Source organism: Carassius gibelio, chromosome B5 (genome assembly GCF_023724105.1).
Source record: "Carassius gibelio isolate Cgi1373 ecotype wild population from Czech Republic chromosome B5, carGib1.2-hapl.c, whole genome shotgun sequence".
Classification (NCBI taxonomy): Eukaryota; Metazoa; Chordata; class Actinopteri; order Cypriniformes; family Cyprinidae; genus Carassius; species Carassius gibelio.
In genome coordinates this window covers 34,763,147-34,779,703 of record NC_068400.1, presented here as the reverse complement: position 1 = coordinate 34,779,703, position 16,557 = coordinate 34,763,147, and the positions used below count along the sequence as shown (strand labels likewise).

General features: G+C 36.8%; 1 protein-coding gene across 7 annotated transcripts in view; it reads left to right on the top strand.

Moving 5' to 3' along the window:
- The window catches only part of camkk1a (calcium/calmodulin-dependent protein kinase kinase 1, alpha a), a 68,393-nt gene that overhangs the window by 22,994 nt on the left and 28,842 nt on the right, over positions 1-16,557 (top strand). For all 7 annotated transcript variants that reach the window (XM_052555887.1, XM_052555881.1, XM_052555882.1 and 4 more), the window contains one exon: positions 8,622-9,018. In XM_052555887.1, the coding sequence (XP_052411847.1) occupies positions 8,728-9,018 (291 nt within the window). In that variant the 5' untranslated portion in view covers positions 8,622-8,727. The remainder of the gene's footprint in view (positions 1-8,621; positions 9,019-16,557) is intronic.

Genomic DNA, 16,557 nt, shown 5'->3' with positions numbered 1-16,557 from the left:
GACAGATGGATGTGACGGTGTTTTTCCTCCTTTTTAAAAGTTAAACATATTAAATTTGTTGTCCTAAATACAGATGATTGTATAGTTGCATTTTATTGTTTGCAATAAAGGAGGCATCGAATGCCCATTTTACACAAGTTGGTGTGATTCTTTATGGTCTTTGGTTAAAATTCCTCAATGGTCTTGTAAAACAGCAAAACCTTGTCAAAAACAGCTCTGTTCACACAATCAGACAGCCCATAACAAACTTGCTGTGTTTTCTTTTCAGGTTTTTCTGAGCCAGAAACCTAACTAAATGTAAAAAAAAAAAAACTTAAAAGTGAAAATTTCATCCGATGTCCCCTTTAACATAGTTTTTTCAATAATAGCCCCCACTAGATGTATGCTGTAGAACTTTTATGGTGACACACCATTCATTATTTTCTCTTTCAAAGCACATCTTTCTCCCTGTGTTTAGTCAAGCGATAGTTTGCTGTTTATCTTGTCTAATAGCACACGGTTCCCGCTCTAGATCACCACCCACTGACTGATACAGTGCTAGAACCATTTGGGCGCTGTTCCCTCACAGTTTGCATCAAAGCTTTGGTGTTGAATTGAAGTGAGAGGAGGCAGAACGTGGGCATGGAACATTGCAGTCGTTCACCTCTCCTCCTCCTGTTTTCCCTCTTCACATATCCTTCACTCTGCTCTGTGCATTCCTCCTCATCCAGAGGGACTCGCTCTACCAGCCACATAAATGCACTCTGATTCTACAAGGATGCCTGGTAGAGGAAGAAAGTGTGTGTGTGTGTGTGTGTGTGTGTGTGTGTGTGTGTGTGTGTGTGTGTGCTCGCTAAAGTCTGCTCACTGCATTCAGATGTCCTGGATTGAAATGGATATCTAACACCTGGGAAAACAATTAAGCGTCTGTGAATGCAAACTCACACTCACACATGGAAAAACACGGTGTGAGTTATATTCTCTTTAGCAGGATCTGACAGGCCTGTCTGAATGAGTTTAGAAAGTCAGCTGAACTTGCTAGTCTAAATGCGCCAGCCTTCTTCAGAAAGAATGGGGAAGGGATTGGGAGAAATTGTAATGCTTAATATGATGGGCCAGCATAAAACATTTTTTAGTGTCATTTGAGCTAAAGAAGCTAAATTTTTTACTTGTAAAAAATACAAAGTATTCTCAAAGCCTCATAAAATTACGATTGAACCACTGATGTCACATGGATTATTTTAATGATGTCCTTCCTACCTTTCTGGGCCTTGAACATAGTAGTTGCATGGCTGTCTATGGAGGGTCAGAAAGCTCTCGGATTTCATCAAAAATATCTTAATTTGTGCTCCAAAGGTGAACAAAGGTCTTACAGATTTGACAAATTAAAATGGCTAGAATATTCATCTTAGAAACATTGCCAAGCTATGAAACATGTTACCTGTTTCATGCATTAATCTAGACTGGACTATTGTAATGCACTTCTAGGTGGTTGTCCAGCATCTTCTATTAACAAACTACAGGTAAAATGCAGCAGCTAGAGTCTTTACCAGGTCAAGAAAATATGATCATATTACCCCAATTGTACAGTCTCTGTACTGGCTACCTATTAATTTCCGTTACAAAATTGTATTAATTACCTACAAGGCCCTTAATGGTTTAGCTCCTGTGTACCCAACTAGTCTTTTACCACGGTACAATCCATCACACTACCTAAGGTAAGGTAGAAAACCTAGGACATGCTATATATACATCAATTTGACAGTCACCACTGATAAGCTAAATAGAATCCTAAATAAAACTTAATTTTCTGTAAAGCTGCTTTGCAACAATTTGTATGCTGAAAAGTGCTATACAAATAAACTCGAATAGAATTGAATACGAGAACTTTTAAATGTGTTGACAGCCCTTTCATTAAAACACTTTTCTAATTTAGCCAAATTCATTATATTTAGAGTTTGCCCTCCTGTGAGACATTAACATAGAACTATTTAAGCTGCAATTATAATGAGGACAATACACAAAAAAGCAAATATTCAAAGAACCTGTGGGTGCAGATTCCATGGGCCTAGTGATTCAGCTCTGAGAGATCTGAGTATGTGACTAGAGTGACACCTAAAACTGACTGCATGGACGGGAAGATATCAGACAGATAGATCATTTTAGGGCATTTAAGGCTTGTAGCATGTAACATCAGTCTATCACTTTCCATGGGTGTGAAAGTACGTGTCTGGATGAGTCAAATGCTATATTTTTAAAGATGAGTCCTGATGAACCAAGAATTCTCTCTTATGTTGTTATCGGATGGCCATCTGCCCAGGAGGAAGTGAAGTCTGAGGATTACTCTCACAGTATTCTCTTTTTTTTAATGTCTTGCTAGTCTATGAACAAAAATGTGCATGCACCTAGAGAGGAACTAAACAAAATGTTATATATGTATGTATATAATGTATGTCAGAGCTGGCATAACTGTATACATTTAGAAAGCCAGCTATGTGTGGTTTGTACTCGGGAAGGTTGTGCTTGTTGTCATGTACTTTTTACACACTATCATGTTGTTTACAGTGAACATAATCAGTGTTTACAGAGAAATGCTTCCGCACATGTATTTGCTGAACATGTTGGATTTTGACAAGCCATGCATGCATGACTGCCTCGTGAATGTGACATGCAGTCTCCGCTACACTGTGTTCTTGTAACATTACGTTTCAGATGCCTGTAGATAATATTTAATGATTATCTGCGTTAATTATCAGTTTAATAGTGTCTGTGTGTATGTTTATTGCAAGGCATTTCTTATGCATTGTAAGCATCATCTTAGTATGTTTTTGCTCTCTGTCTATACATTCCAGAAACTCTTCTGGTGGCATTAAGATAATACTGCCCCAGTGCTGAGTCTGGCAGGAGGACAATGCTTTGACCCAGTGTTGGAACAGGGGCTCTTTAAACTGTGTGCTGTGAGACGCTGGTGCCGGATTAGTATGAAGGCCTGGCTCATGAATATTAATTAGCCCATGTTGACATCGCCAGGTATTCTCGCTAGACTGTCTAGTCACGTAACACATTTAATATTTATGAGCCAAACCTTTACCTTAGTATTTATTCATAAATTCATGTTCTGTGCAGATACACTTGAATTGTATATAGATATTCCATGCTGATTTGGCAGTGAGATACAATATTAGATAAGCCTTACATTTGCTCATTCCTTCCTGTTTTAATAAACCGAGCAATGTTATAATCCTGAAATCAAATATGCAATTGCAACTCATGTTTAGGATGCCAAATTTAGCTATTTACTTTCTTAGTTCAGTATAAGTCAACAAAACATTTTAATATCAGCCATTTAAATTCAGTTTAGAGGGGCCGGGCCTACCTGGGCCAGTTTTAAAAGCCATCTGGGGCTTGCAGAAGAAAACCTCCCATGCATGTTTGTCCTGTATATTTTGGGTAACCTTGAGCAATAGTATAATGTAGCTTGTCCCAAATACGTCAAATTGAGACTGGCTCCCTTGACATTTGCGTTACAGGATTTTGCTCTGTTTCTAGAGCCTGTCTCATGCCTCAGTCTTTCCGACCCGCTGTAGGACAAAAAGGATTTAGTTGTGATGACATTTCTATTGTTCAGCTGCATTTCCTATGGTAATTCTCCATGCCCTCATAGAGGATTCTCTGAAATGGGTTGCATGTGGAACGAGACAATAGCAGTAGGAAATGAAGGGAGATGTGTGGAACAGTATGAGAGTGGATGAAGAAATTAATTCCTACGTCTTTGTCTTCTGCTTTCTATCTCTCTTTATTTCCATGTAGAAACCTGTATTTTGTATTTCCACCTCTTTTATCTATAAAACAAAGACTCAAGCAGATGTCCAGGGCTGCTTTGATTCTCTGTGCATGAAGCGAACAATGTCTGATCATAAGAGAGACATTGATGTGAGAAGAGAGCACAGTGACAGACGGGGTCGGGGGACCTGCTCAGTCAAATTTTGCAAATTTTGGACACTTCACAAAATGTGTACGCTGTTTGCATGTTCTATCAGTCCTGAATATCAGACAGTTAAAAGATAAATATTTGACTGCCATAAATTGGTTGATTTTTGAGAGTAATGGGGGTAAATGGGAACATAGCATTGCTCAGAATTCACAAAAGCTTCTTAAATACACCTTTCATATGGCCATATGTGTGTTTTATGGAGTTATTGGTATTGTAAAATGCAGTATAGTAAATGGAGAATTTTGGGAGTGCAATATATGACTGTGTCAGCTTGGTCGCTGGATTTTATAAATTTATATAAAATGTATTCTAATTTTAAATTATAACAAATATTTGTTTATGGTTACAGTAGATTTCTAATAATAATTTGTATAAATGTTTATATACATTTAAATGTAAAAGAACAGTTTTCTATTTTAATTTATTTAAAAATTATTTATTCCTGTGAGTGTGTGTTTTTTTTAATACTTCTATACTTAAAACTCTAATATTCTCTCCTTTTCTTTGTTTTGATGTCTTGTGTATGTTAGTATATTTTACTGTTTCATGATTTGATGTAAAGTGCAGTTTGGGTTCAGGGTCCTGTAATGTTTCTAATGATTTGTTAGCTTTCTAAAGCTCTGTTGCAGTGGGGTCGAGTCTGACTCTGCAGTGTGTTAATCAATAGGCCTCAGGCAACCGTCTAATGCACAGCCTGTGTATGGATAGACAAAAAGACTCTTACTGTCTCACAAACAAACCCCAGAAAGATAGATAGATTATTTGAGTCTAAAGGCTCTGAGGAAAATAGGATGTGCGCACACACACAAGTCAGTAAGTACAAAGCAGTTGTTGTTCACAGTCAGTTGTGGCTCCTAATTATCTTCCGTCTGAGGAAATTGGGCTCCCTGAGAAACACACTTTTTTTTTTCAATTAGCTGGTCATGTATGGATGGCTTTATTGGCACCTTGCTGCCAGTAATATTCACACCCTTCATGCCAGAAAAATTCAATGGAGAGCATGATCAAGGCATAACTGACCCTCATTAGAACCCAAAATGTCCAAAGGTTCATGCAGAGCCTTTCATTTTTGTACTTGTTTAAAGGTCCAATGATGTGAAAATGTCACTTTATGAGGTTTTTTAACATTAATATGAGTTCCACTAGCCTGTTTATGGTCCCCCAGTGGCTAGAAATTTCGATAGGTGTAAACCAAGCCCTGGGTGTCCTGCTCTGACTTTGAGAAAATGAGAGCTCAGATGGGCCGATCTGGAATCTTCCCCGTAATTCGTCATACGGGGAAAGGTTACCTTCCCTTTCTCTGCTTTGCCCGCCCAGTTTATTTTTCACATTTAATTCAGTCGCAATGTCAGCACAGGCTTTACAAACAGACTTTTACGATATGGATTCGACTGCACAGCCACAAGCAGTGAGTAACAGTGTTCATTAATGCCTGATCTGTGATCAGTGATTTCTGATGTGTAGCTAACGTAAATATACAAGTTCACACAGACTTTCTTTCTAAATTGTTTAATACTGTTTATGCATCAGTGAATCAAGCCAGTGACTAAATCATCAACTTCACATTGTTTCTCTTAGTAGCATGAAACAAATCTGTTATTTAAATTGTGATTAATCTACAGAGGGTGATCAAAGAATGCTCTCTTTATATTGTTTGGAGCTGTCAATCACATATCGCGAGTATATCTGCACACTTGCCCAAACTGTCGTTATAATGAATGACGCTGTTCTGCTGCACAACGAAGCTCTTACTGTAATCAAGTCGATATTGTGTTTACTGTTAGTCGTGGTGAAAGCATTTTGTGAGAGAAAACGCGTTGCAATGACGAGATCACTGCATTCACGCGATAAACAGACTCTGTCTACTCCCTGCGCATCACTGCAGCCTTTCATGTGATGGGAAATTATAAAAAAAATAATGCTACAAACAACACTTCCACCATTCATCATTATGATGTTATACATATATATAAACCAGTTATGTTGCAATGTTTTCTTTTTTTAAACACTTCAAGCATTGTTTCTTATAAAATATATTTTTTGTTTGTCCGTTTAAAGTTTTTTTGCTTTTATAATTTATTAATTGTCATATTAATTGAATACAGTATTTTAATATTGATTATTGTGATGCTATTATAAATATTATTTTAACTTTCTAAATATTATAACATTTTACAGATACATAGAAAAAAGAAAAATTGCAGAAATAAAATAAATCTTTAAAAAAAATTACTAAAAAAGTATTTCTTTATATATATATATATATATATATATATATATATATATATATATATATATATATATATATAACGAAACCCACTTTCGTTAATCAGCCAAGCTGACGTGGCTGTTTACTGATACAAGTCATCTACTATCAGTTATCTATGGAGCCAAAAGAGTATCGATAATGATAAATACACACACTACATTCACATATGCACACATAGGATTCATACATGCACACACATAATTCATAAATACACACACAGGATACACAAATGCACACAAAATTCACAAATGCACACACAGAATTTAAAAAGCACAGAAGATTCACAAATGCATACAAAATTCAGAAATGCAGACAAAATTCAGAAATGCACACACAATTCAGAAATGCAAACAAAATTTACAAATGCACTCAAGATTCACAAATGCACAGGACAAGATTCAGAAATGTATTTCTGATGCACACACACATATATCTTGATTTACAAACTGCTTGCGGTCTGTGAACTTCACTGCATTTGTGTGTGAATTTTGAGACTCCTCTGACTTGGCTCAACACACAAATGCCTTTTTTTAAACAGGGAATGATCTGCAACCAATCAGATATCTCCCTTGTTTGAGCCAATCACAAGAATGCACCCCACGTGGGGGATTGTTCACTTATAAGCCAATCGGTGAACGACTCACTTTCCTCAATCAGCGAACGACTCACATTCCTCAGCGAACGATTCACTTTCCTCACGCAGTGAACGACTCGCTTTCCTTAGCGAACGACTCACTTACCTCACGCAGCCGGCGACTCACTTTGCGCAGCCGGACACCCACTTTGCGCAGCAGGAGACTCACTTTCCGCAGCCGGAGAGTCACTTTCCACTCGCAGCGAACGACTCACTTTCCTCATCGAACGATTCACTTTCCTCACGAGTCACGCAGCGAACGACTCACTTTCCTCACGAGTCACGCAGCGAGCGACTCACTTTCCTCAGCGAACGATTCACTTTCCTCACCCAGCGAAGTTGAGCGAACGATTCCCTTTCCTCAGGCAGCCGGCGACTCACTTTGCAGCTGGAGAGTCACTTTCCTCTCTCAGCGGACCACTGACTCTCTCTTCATGTAGGGACCGAATATTATAATTAAAGTGACTTTTATATTGCATCCAAAAGAATATTTTGATATATTTAAAATATTAAAAAAGGTGAAAAAAATGTTGTTTTACTTTCATTAAAATATTTCAATAAAATGAAATAATTGCCTATTGCAAATTTGTGAATCCATGGTTAACTTTTTTTCTGCAGTCACAGTCTGGGCTATATGTATTGAGACATTTTTAAATTTATATTTTGTAAAAAATAATAAAAAATAAACCTGAATTGTAATCTAAACATCTGTATTTCCATACAATTTCATAAATAAGTAGGCTATAATATGTTGCACCACAGGCATATCGCAGCTGTGTGAACACGTTCATGTGATTGGCTTATAAGTAAACAACCACGTGTAGTGCGTTCTTGTGATTGGCTAAAAGAAGGGAGACATCTGATTGGTTGCAGATCATTCCCTGTTTAAAAAAAAGGCATTTGTGTGTCGAGCCAAGTCAGAGTCTCAAAATTCAAACACAAATGCAGTGAAGTTCACAGACTGCAAGCAGTTTGTAAATCAAGATATATGTGTGTGTGCATCAGAAATACATTTCTGAATCTTGTTCTGTGCATTTGTGAATCTTGAGTGCATTTGTAAATGTTGTTTGCATTTCTGAATTGTGTGTGTATTTCTGAATTTTGTCTGCATTTCTGAATTTTGTATGCATTTGTGAATCTTCTGTGCTTTTTACATTTTGTGTGTGCATTTGTAAATTTTGTGCACATTTGTGTATCCTGTGTGTGTATTTATGAATCATGTGTGTGCATGTTTGAATCCTGTGTGTGCATATGTGAATGTAGTGTGTGCATTTATCTTTATTGAGGCTCTTTTGGCTCCATAGTTATCAGTTACATGCATCTGTTATTAACAAAAACTGAAGTGTTGATATAGGTAGAGTAAATGAAAGAACTACATTCATTTTGTGATTCCGAAGTTTCAAGAAGTGTATGTTCTCAAATAAAAACAAAAAGGAAAAAGACATTTGCAGTTTACATCTTTATTGTCTGTTTGTTTTTAGCATTTTAAAAAAGTTAAATTGTTTAAGTATATTTATAATAAATGTAATAATGATTCATTAATTTAATTAAGTGTAATATCAATATAAACTGTTTGAGAAGCAATGCTTTTGAAAGTCAGTCCACACAGCAGCCATCTTTGTTAACTTTCAGTACCTCTCTACTTAAATGAGGAAAGACCAAAATCTATGTAACAAAATTACATTTCAGTAACAAACTCTGTCTTTGTCTTTTTCTTTGTTTCTTCTCTTTTTCTGTCTGTATAGCCACAACATCCTGTAACTGCAAGCCGATATTGGAGGTGGAGCAATTAATGCGAAAACCCCACACCCCCCCTCCTCCCTGCCTCCAAGCTCCTCCTACTCCATCGTCATGGCGATGAGCAGTGATCCTGGTTACGTGGGGGAGGACCCTGACCCAGACTCCTCCCAGGTAGCTGAGTTGACTGACAAGATGTCTGTGGTGTCGCTAAGGTCTGATCCCTCTTCCAGTGTAGTGAAGAATGGGACAGGTGTTAAGAAGAGGCCACACCTGTCAGGCAGGAAGATGTCATTGCAGGAGAGAGGAACATACGTGTCTTCTGGGAGCGGGGCTGACCGCTATTCCCGAATAGCCAGACAACCAACCATTGAGTCCAAGCGAGTGTCCATCTCAGACTCACAGGTGAGAAAAATTACAATATCTCCTGGAGTTGCAGTGGAAATATGATTCCACATTTGCTTGGATATATTATCATTTTTATAACTTTTATGACTGCTTACTATTGGTCGATAATAATTTTGGCAGCTTGGTTTCAATAAAAGCTGGATTTGTACTAATGAAGAAATTTCAAGTTCTGAAACGTTTTTATAGTGCAGTGACCTCATGGTGCGTTCACACCAGATGCGAATAAAGTGTTAAGCATGAGTGATTTACATGGTAAGTCAATGCAAAGACGTGAATAGACGTCCTTCGACGCGATTCGCGCGAATGAGGTGGCGCAAACAACGCGACTTGTGCATTAGACGCGGCGCAAAATTGAGTGTTTTAGGCGTTTAGAAAAATCTGAACTTTGGTGAAATTTCACGCCACGTTAACCAATCAGGAGCTTGCTCTAGTGGTGATGTGATTACGATTTAGCAAGCGGAGGGAAAATCCAAAACAACAATGGAATAGCAATGCAATAGATTAATTGAATAAAGACCAAAGATCACCTGTTAGATTTATCCAAAGCAAATTATATTTTATGTTTAACCACTAAAGAAACATCAGAGCTAGCGGCAAATGTCAGAAGGACTCGCCGAGTCGAGACTGCTCTCGATGGGTACATAAGCACAGAGCTCCCGCTGATCGCATGGAGCTGATCAACTCTGAAATTTTTTAATATGAGCTGTCTTTATAAATAAACCACATATTTGAGTTTAAAACAATTATTCTCACCTGAAATACTTTTAAAACTCCATGACACGATAACAGTAATATTTTGAAAATTATCTGAATAAATGGTGGTTGAATAACAATGCTGCATGAACTCAACAGGCAGAAACCCCTCCCATATGGAGCCAAAAGAGTCTCAATAAAGATAAATGCACACACTACATTCACATATGCACACACAGGATTCATACATGCACACACATGATTCATAAATACACACACAGGATACACAATGTGCACAAAATTTACAAATGCACACACAAAATTTAAAAAGCACAGAAGATTCACAAATGCATACAAAATTCAGAAATACACACACAATTCAGAAATGCAAACAACATATACAAATGCACTCAAGATTCACAAATGCACAGGACAAGATTCAGAAATGTATTTCTGATGCACACACACATATATCTTGATTTACAAACTGCTTGCGGTGTAATGTTTTTTTTTAAACAGGGAATGATCAGCAATCAGATATCTCCCTTCTTTTAGCCAATCACAAGAACGCACTTCACGTGGGGATTGTTTATGCTTTTGGTATATGAAAAATCATTGTAGCAGTTGCCTTCCTAATAACAACAAAAAGGCAAATGCTATAACACTTTTTTGCATATACCATTACTGTGAATGGGTGGTATACTGTGTTTTAATGCTTATCAGCTAAACAGAAAATCTTATAAAAAAAATGTCAAATAACAACTGATATATCAGCCTCGTTAGTGTTTTGGATAAATTTTCAGTATCATGTCTTTAATAGTTATTGACATCTGGTCTCATCCGACTGATTTCCTTGTATGAAATCCTCTCTTATATAGCATGAAGAGCTTGTACTTTATGTGTGTGTGTGTGGGGGGGGGTGTATGTTTGAAGGAAAACTCATTTCCTGTGATTAGTGTCCAGGGCATGTGTTGACCCATACAGCTAAACTTTGATAAGGCTTCTATCATTCATACACATCCTCAGCACCCTTCCCCATCCTAACAACCTGCTCCTTAAAGAATGTCTTTGTTCTGTCCTGTACAGATTATCTGTGTGTGCGCCCACATTTCTGCCTGCCTATATGTCTGTGTGTGTTAATGGGGCTCAAGCCTGTCTGAGGGCTGAGACACTGAAAGGCAGGGGTGCTCCTCATCTTCTCTCTGTAATGTGAGAGGCACTCTGCTCTGAGAGGAGCATCAGCTGGACTTGTTCTTCTCATCTGCTCTAACACTCATCCATTGGGAAACACTCTTAGCACTTAAGCTATTTACTGTCATTGATGTAGTTTGAATCTTTTTAAATGTACATTCGTACTGGAGTATTTCAATGATAGGCTTCTTTTTTTACTAAAGGTCTGTCATTATTTACTCACCCTCATGTCATTTTCATTTTTCAGTCTCATCCAGTTGAGTTAGTAAGTTATCAATTCATTTATATGCGTTTTTAAAAGCTTCATTTCAGTTGGACTAAATTAGTTATTTTTCTCTAAGTCATAAAACCACTTTAGACCCTATTTTTGTGAAGTTGGACTAACAGACTGATATTGTGGTTGTAGCGTATTTATAGACAGAAACTGATTGCAATTTGCCACAGCTCCGTTCTTTGCAACTGTGTGAAAAAGGGCAACTAGTGTATTATCAAAATTACATTTGGTGATCCACAGAAGAAAGATGGTCATGTGGGTTTGTAATGACATGAGGGTAAGTAAATGATGACAGAATATTTGTTTCTGGTTGAACTAATCATGTAACTCACTTAAAGGGTGAGTTCTCCCCCCAAAAATTAAATTCTGTAATTATTACACACCCTAATGTTGTTCAAAATAGAAAGACAGCAATGCAACTGACACGTTCAAGGCCCAGAAAGGTAGTTAAGGACATCATTCAAATAATCCATGTTATATCAGTGGTTCAGTGCGTTGCTGTCTATGCAGGGTCAGAAAGCTCTTGGATTTCATCAAAAATATCTTAATTTGTGTTCCAAAGATGAACAAAAGCCTTACGGGTTTGGAACCAAATTAGGGTGAATCATTTTTGGGTGAAAGTCTTGTCTGGTTGAAGTTGGGTCTTCTTTTTTTATTTATTTTAAAGTGTAACTTACTCATAAATAATTATTTAACACAAATCTATTGACAGCTTTATTACTGTATAAATGAACATGTGTAGTAAAGACATAAATAAGAAGAAATCAAACATTCCTCAGTCTTTTCTAAGGATCTCATTGTTAATCTCTAATATCTTAGTACTATTTGTTTTAATGGCAGAAATAGCTGCAGTCTCTGAAATGATCGCTGATAGTTAGAGGAAGCCTCATAAAGCAGAGATGAGAGGAACATAGCCTATCTTTCTCACATTCTCACATGTCCTGGCATGATTTACTTTACTGCCTGTGAGATGGTTATCACTGGTGGAAAGGGTTGCGGAGAAGGGCTTTACATTGATTGATTGTTATTGTTCTGCAGGGAGAATTATACTTAATGGTTTTGTGTTTCATTAACTTATCAATGTATCATTTCAAAGCAGCATCTTGAGGGAATATAATTATATTCCATCTCATTTGCTAACTATGCTCATAACTGTAAAAAAAAAAAAAAAAACTGTGTAGCAACATTTTCATAGAATAAGTGATAGAAGAATTGTACACTACTGTTCAAAATGTTCTCAGTACAATTCTTTTCGTGTTTTTAAGTCTCTTGTTTCTTAATAATTCATTTGATCAGGAGAGGGTTAAACATGAATGATGTGTAAATATAGGATTAATACTTTATAATGTAAGTATGAAATAATGTAATATTATGAAATTATAATAACAATTTTATTTAAAAATATTTTCTAATGTAATGTATTCCTGTGATGGCAAAGCTGAATTTTTAGGGATGGGGAATTTGTGAAGATAATAATATTATTAGAAATGTGAAATATCTTTTAAATGGAGATGGGTCTTGGTGTATATTTATATTTTACTAATTACTAGGTGCACAATTTGCAATAATGCAGATCCATCAACATTAGAACCAGAGTAAGAACAAAGTGATGTGCTCTCATCTGGTATTACACAGTTACTAATAAATGAGATTTTATGTGGATTATAATTGAATTTTCGGATGCTGAGGTGAGCTGTTTGCTTTGTATTCTGAGCCTGTTTATTAGGTTTCTAATGGTCTCAAACTCTCATTCTCTCTTTCCTTCATTGTCTCTGTCTCTTCTTCCCAGCAGCTCCAGTTGCATCTTTGAGACTCTACTGTTTTCTTTGACTTGTAGGACTATAAAAAAAAGTCTGGGGTCCTGTCTCTCTATCTGTCGTATTTCCCCTCAGCCAGCTGTCATACACACTCTTCTCTCTGTCTTGACACTCCTGCTGAAGTGAGCAGCAGTGTGAGGCTGTTTTGGTTAAGGTACATGGAGCAGTCAAAGTAATTGACTGTCAGATTTCACATCACTGGATATTTCTCTACCTCCCTCGCTTTTGCCTACACTCTCTCTTTGCTTTTGCGCATTCTCTGTTTCTTTTTCCCTTTTGCCCTTTTCCATTTTGTTCTCATGTACTTTTTCGTTCAGTCTCCTTTGGCCATAATAAACTCATGCCCTTTCCATAAAATACTCTGTGCCTGCTTCACCTCCTGCATAACCTACTCCACTTACACGCTGTGATCCCAGATGTTATCGTAGTCCAACATTTGAATGCACAATATGGTTGTATCTTACTTAAACCCAAGATTATCAAATCTAATCCGGGTTTAAAAGGAAAAAAAGGGCCAACCTGGAAGAGGACCAAAGTGAAAATTGAGCCTGTGTGCTAATCCTCCACCGTCATGCTTAAACGTTTTATTTCCCTCAGTAAAAATTCAGCTCACTCTCTGTCGAACTTCCTCTCTTTTATGTTCTCCCTGTCTTTTCCTCTTTTATTCATCTTCTCTTTTTCCATTCCTTCCGTTCTCTTTGCCCTACGAGGCATCTCTGCTTTCACAGTAAGTAGACGTGGCGTTTATTTGTCGTGACGGGGCACAGATGTGTTCTGACTCTGCAAGTCCTTCATAGAGCGACATGTGCCCTGTAGTTTATAACTGTGAAATCTCATTGAACCATTACCTGATGCTACAAGCCACACTATAGCATTAGCAGCCTAGAAAACCTGCAACCAAGCGCATCTGTTTTGAAGTTGCAGCTGATTTTTTTTTTCCTCAGAGCCCACAGGTTATCATCACAACATAGATAAGATACTAATCATCATGCATGATAAAACATGTCTCTAGACTTTTTAATGGAGTAATTTGTGGATATTTCTGCTCTCTTCTTCATTGAATCAATATAAAATTAAATATGGTTCAAAATGATTTATAGAGCCTGTGAGACAAACAATTTTGAAACATTTATGGATGGGAAAGTGTAGACTATTATGAAATATTTATGTAATATGCTGTATTGTGGGCTGTATTGGTCTTTAAGCCATGACAATATAAATAATTGATGAATGATTTGATTTAATAATATGAATGTGAATAATAATATACATTTTCATTAGGGATGTACAGTATTGGTTCCAAATTGGTTATCGGTCAATTTAAAATGTAAATAAAAAAGAAAGTTAATTGACACTATCAGGTGATATTATATAGTTGGACAAGTTGTACAATTTCCTCTATTTCTATTTTTTTCTTATCTGTACCGTTATCTAGCACTCATTTAACAACACTGTTAAATGGTAAAACACTTATTTTTTTTATTTATTTTTTTTAAATTTTAAATAATGATGTTTAATACTGCAGAGTGTCTTGATGCCTAAATTCACCTTTAGCATTGTTTTAATGATTGATTTTAGTAGAAAAAAAATGTATTGGTTAATTTTAGTGCCATTTACAATTCATCTCCCAAGACATGATCATATTTGGTGGTTTGTTGGTTTAAAGGGTTAATTCACTCAAAAATGAGAATGAGTTACTCACCCTCAAGGAATCCTAGGTGTTTATGACTTACTTCTTTCAGATAAATCCAGTCGGAGTTATATAAAAAATCTTTCTGGCTATTCCAAGCGTTTCCATTGCAGTGGGCAGGTGTTTCTGTTGAACAGTCCGCAAGTCATCAAATAAAGCGTGCACATCCATAGTAAACTGTGCCTCACATGGCTTTGGGGGGAGAATAAAGGCCTCCTGTAGTGAATCCAACCATTCTTGTAAGTAAAACGCGGAAGCTGATCCGGCGCGCGCCTCTGAGATATGCTAGTCTCGCGAGTTTGTTAACAGGAGCAAGGAAGCAAAGTTTCCTTACTTAAGCAAAGGAAAACCAGTCTCCTCATGGCTTATATTTGAATCCTCCTACATTTTTCTTTACAAATCCTCGGTTTGTCCTTTTAAATCATGACCAGCGTTTTGTTTTGTTCTCTCTCTGCGTTTGTCTCTAATCAGGCAATGCAGACTTTCCTACATCAACTGCCTGAACGACTTCCACGTACCACAGTTAGATGAAGTGAGAGAGAAGTGTTTATTAGATTTTAAATATGGATATTTTTATGAATTTACTACAGGAGGCCTTTATTCACTCCCTTGAGCCGTGTGTGGTACGTTTTATTATGAATATGCGCGCTTTATTTGACGACTTGTGGACTGTTCAACTGCAACACCTGCTGACTGCAATGATAACGTTTGGAATAGCCAAGCATATAACTATAACATATGACTGGATTCGTCTGAAAAAAGAAAGTCACATACACTTAGGATGCCTCGAGAGTGAGTAAAACATTTCATTTTTGGGTGAACTAACCCTTTAAGCCATAACTGTAATATCACTGAATCCCTGCTATTTACTTCTGAACAAATTTAAGGTCTTGTTGTTGGTAAATTTTGATCATTTGTGCGTGTGTGTGTGCGTGTGCGCGAGTGTGTGTGCGTGCATGTGTGTGTGTGTGTGTGTGCGTGTGCGTGTGCGTAGGTATACTGCAATACAGTGCTCAGTGAGCATGTGCCAGTAATAGACTAGACTCTACTCTTCTCATTTCATTATCTGTAAATAAACTTTACAAATAATTATTTTTAATGGTTCTTTAATCTTTAAATCTTTTGTTATTTACCTCAGTTTTAGAGCCACATTTTTCGGTACAGTACAACAAAACCAAACGAAATGTAATCAAACTAAATGTATTGCTTTTAAAGTAAACATAAAGGTCTTGTTTTGTATTCTTTATAATGCTACAACATTTGCAGTGCATTCCAGCTAGTAGAATGCAAGGATTGTCAAATTTCTGTTATTAGGGCAGAATTGTTTGCAGTAGTAATGTTCCCTGCTGTGGAGAGAAGTTTGTAGTTGACAATACACCGAGGTTGCTGATTCAGCTTTGCCAACTTGGCTGCATGTGAGTCTTTTCACACTTCCCAGCTGATACAAAGACATCAACCCTCCTGTTTTGTAAGATGCATTTCTTCTTTAATGATATGGTGTTGTTCAGATCATGCGTTTGGAACGGTTCAGTCATAATTTCATAAATGGTGGACATCATTTTGTTACTTCAGAGTTTGATTACTCTAAAGGCATCTCAACCTATCAGATGGATGTAAGCAAATGACATAGCTGTGGATAAATCTTCAGACTTTTGGAAAAAAACAGTATTGAATTAGCAGCAGTTGAGACAGACTTGGCACAATCTCATGGGCACAATGACATGACAGCTTGTTAAAAACCAAAGTCAGCGATTTCCTCCATTTGTTCCTCGATTCAGAATACAAAAATGAAAGGTGTGATATTAATGCTGAAAGAAAATTATAATTTTTTTCATGTTTAATTAATTAAAGTATGTAAAATGGCCTTAATG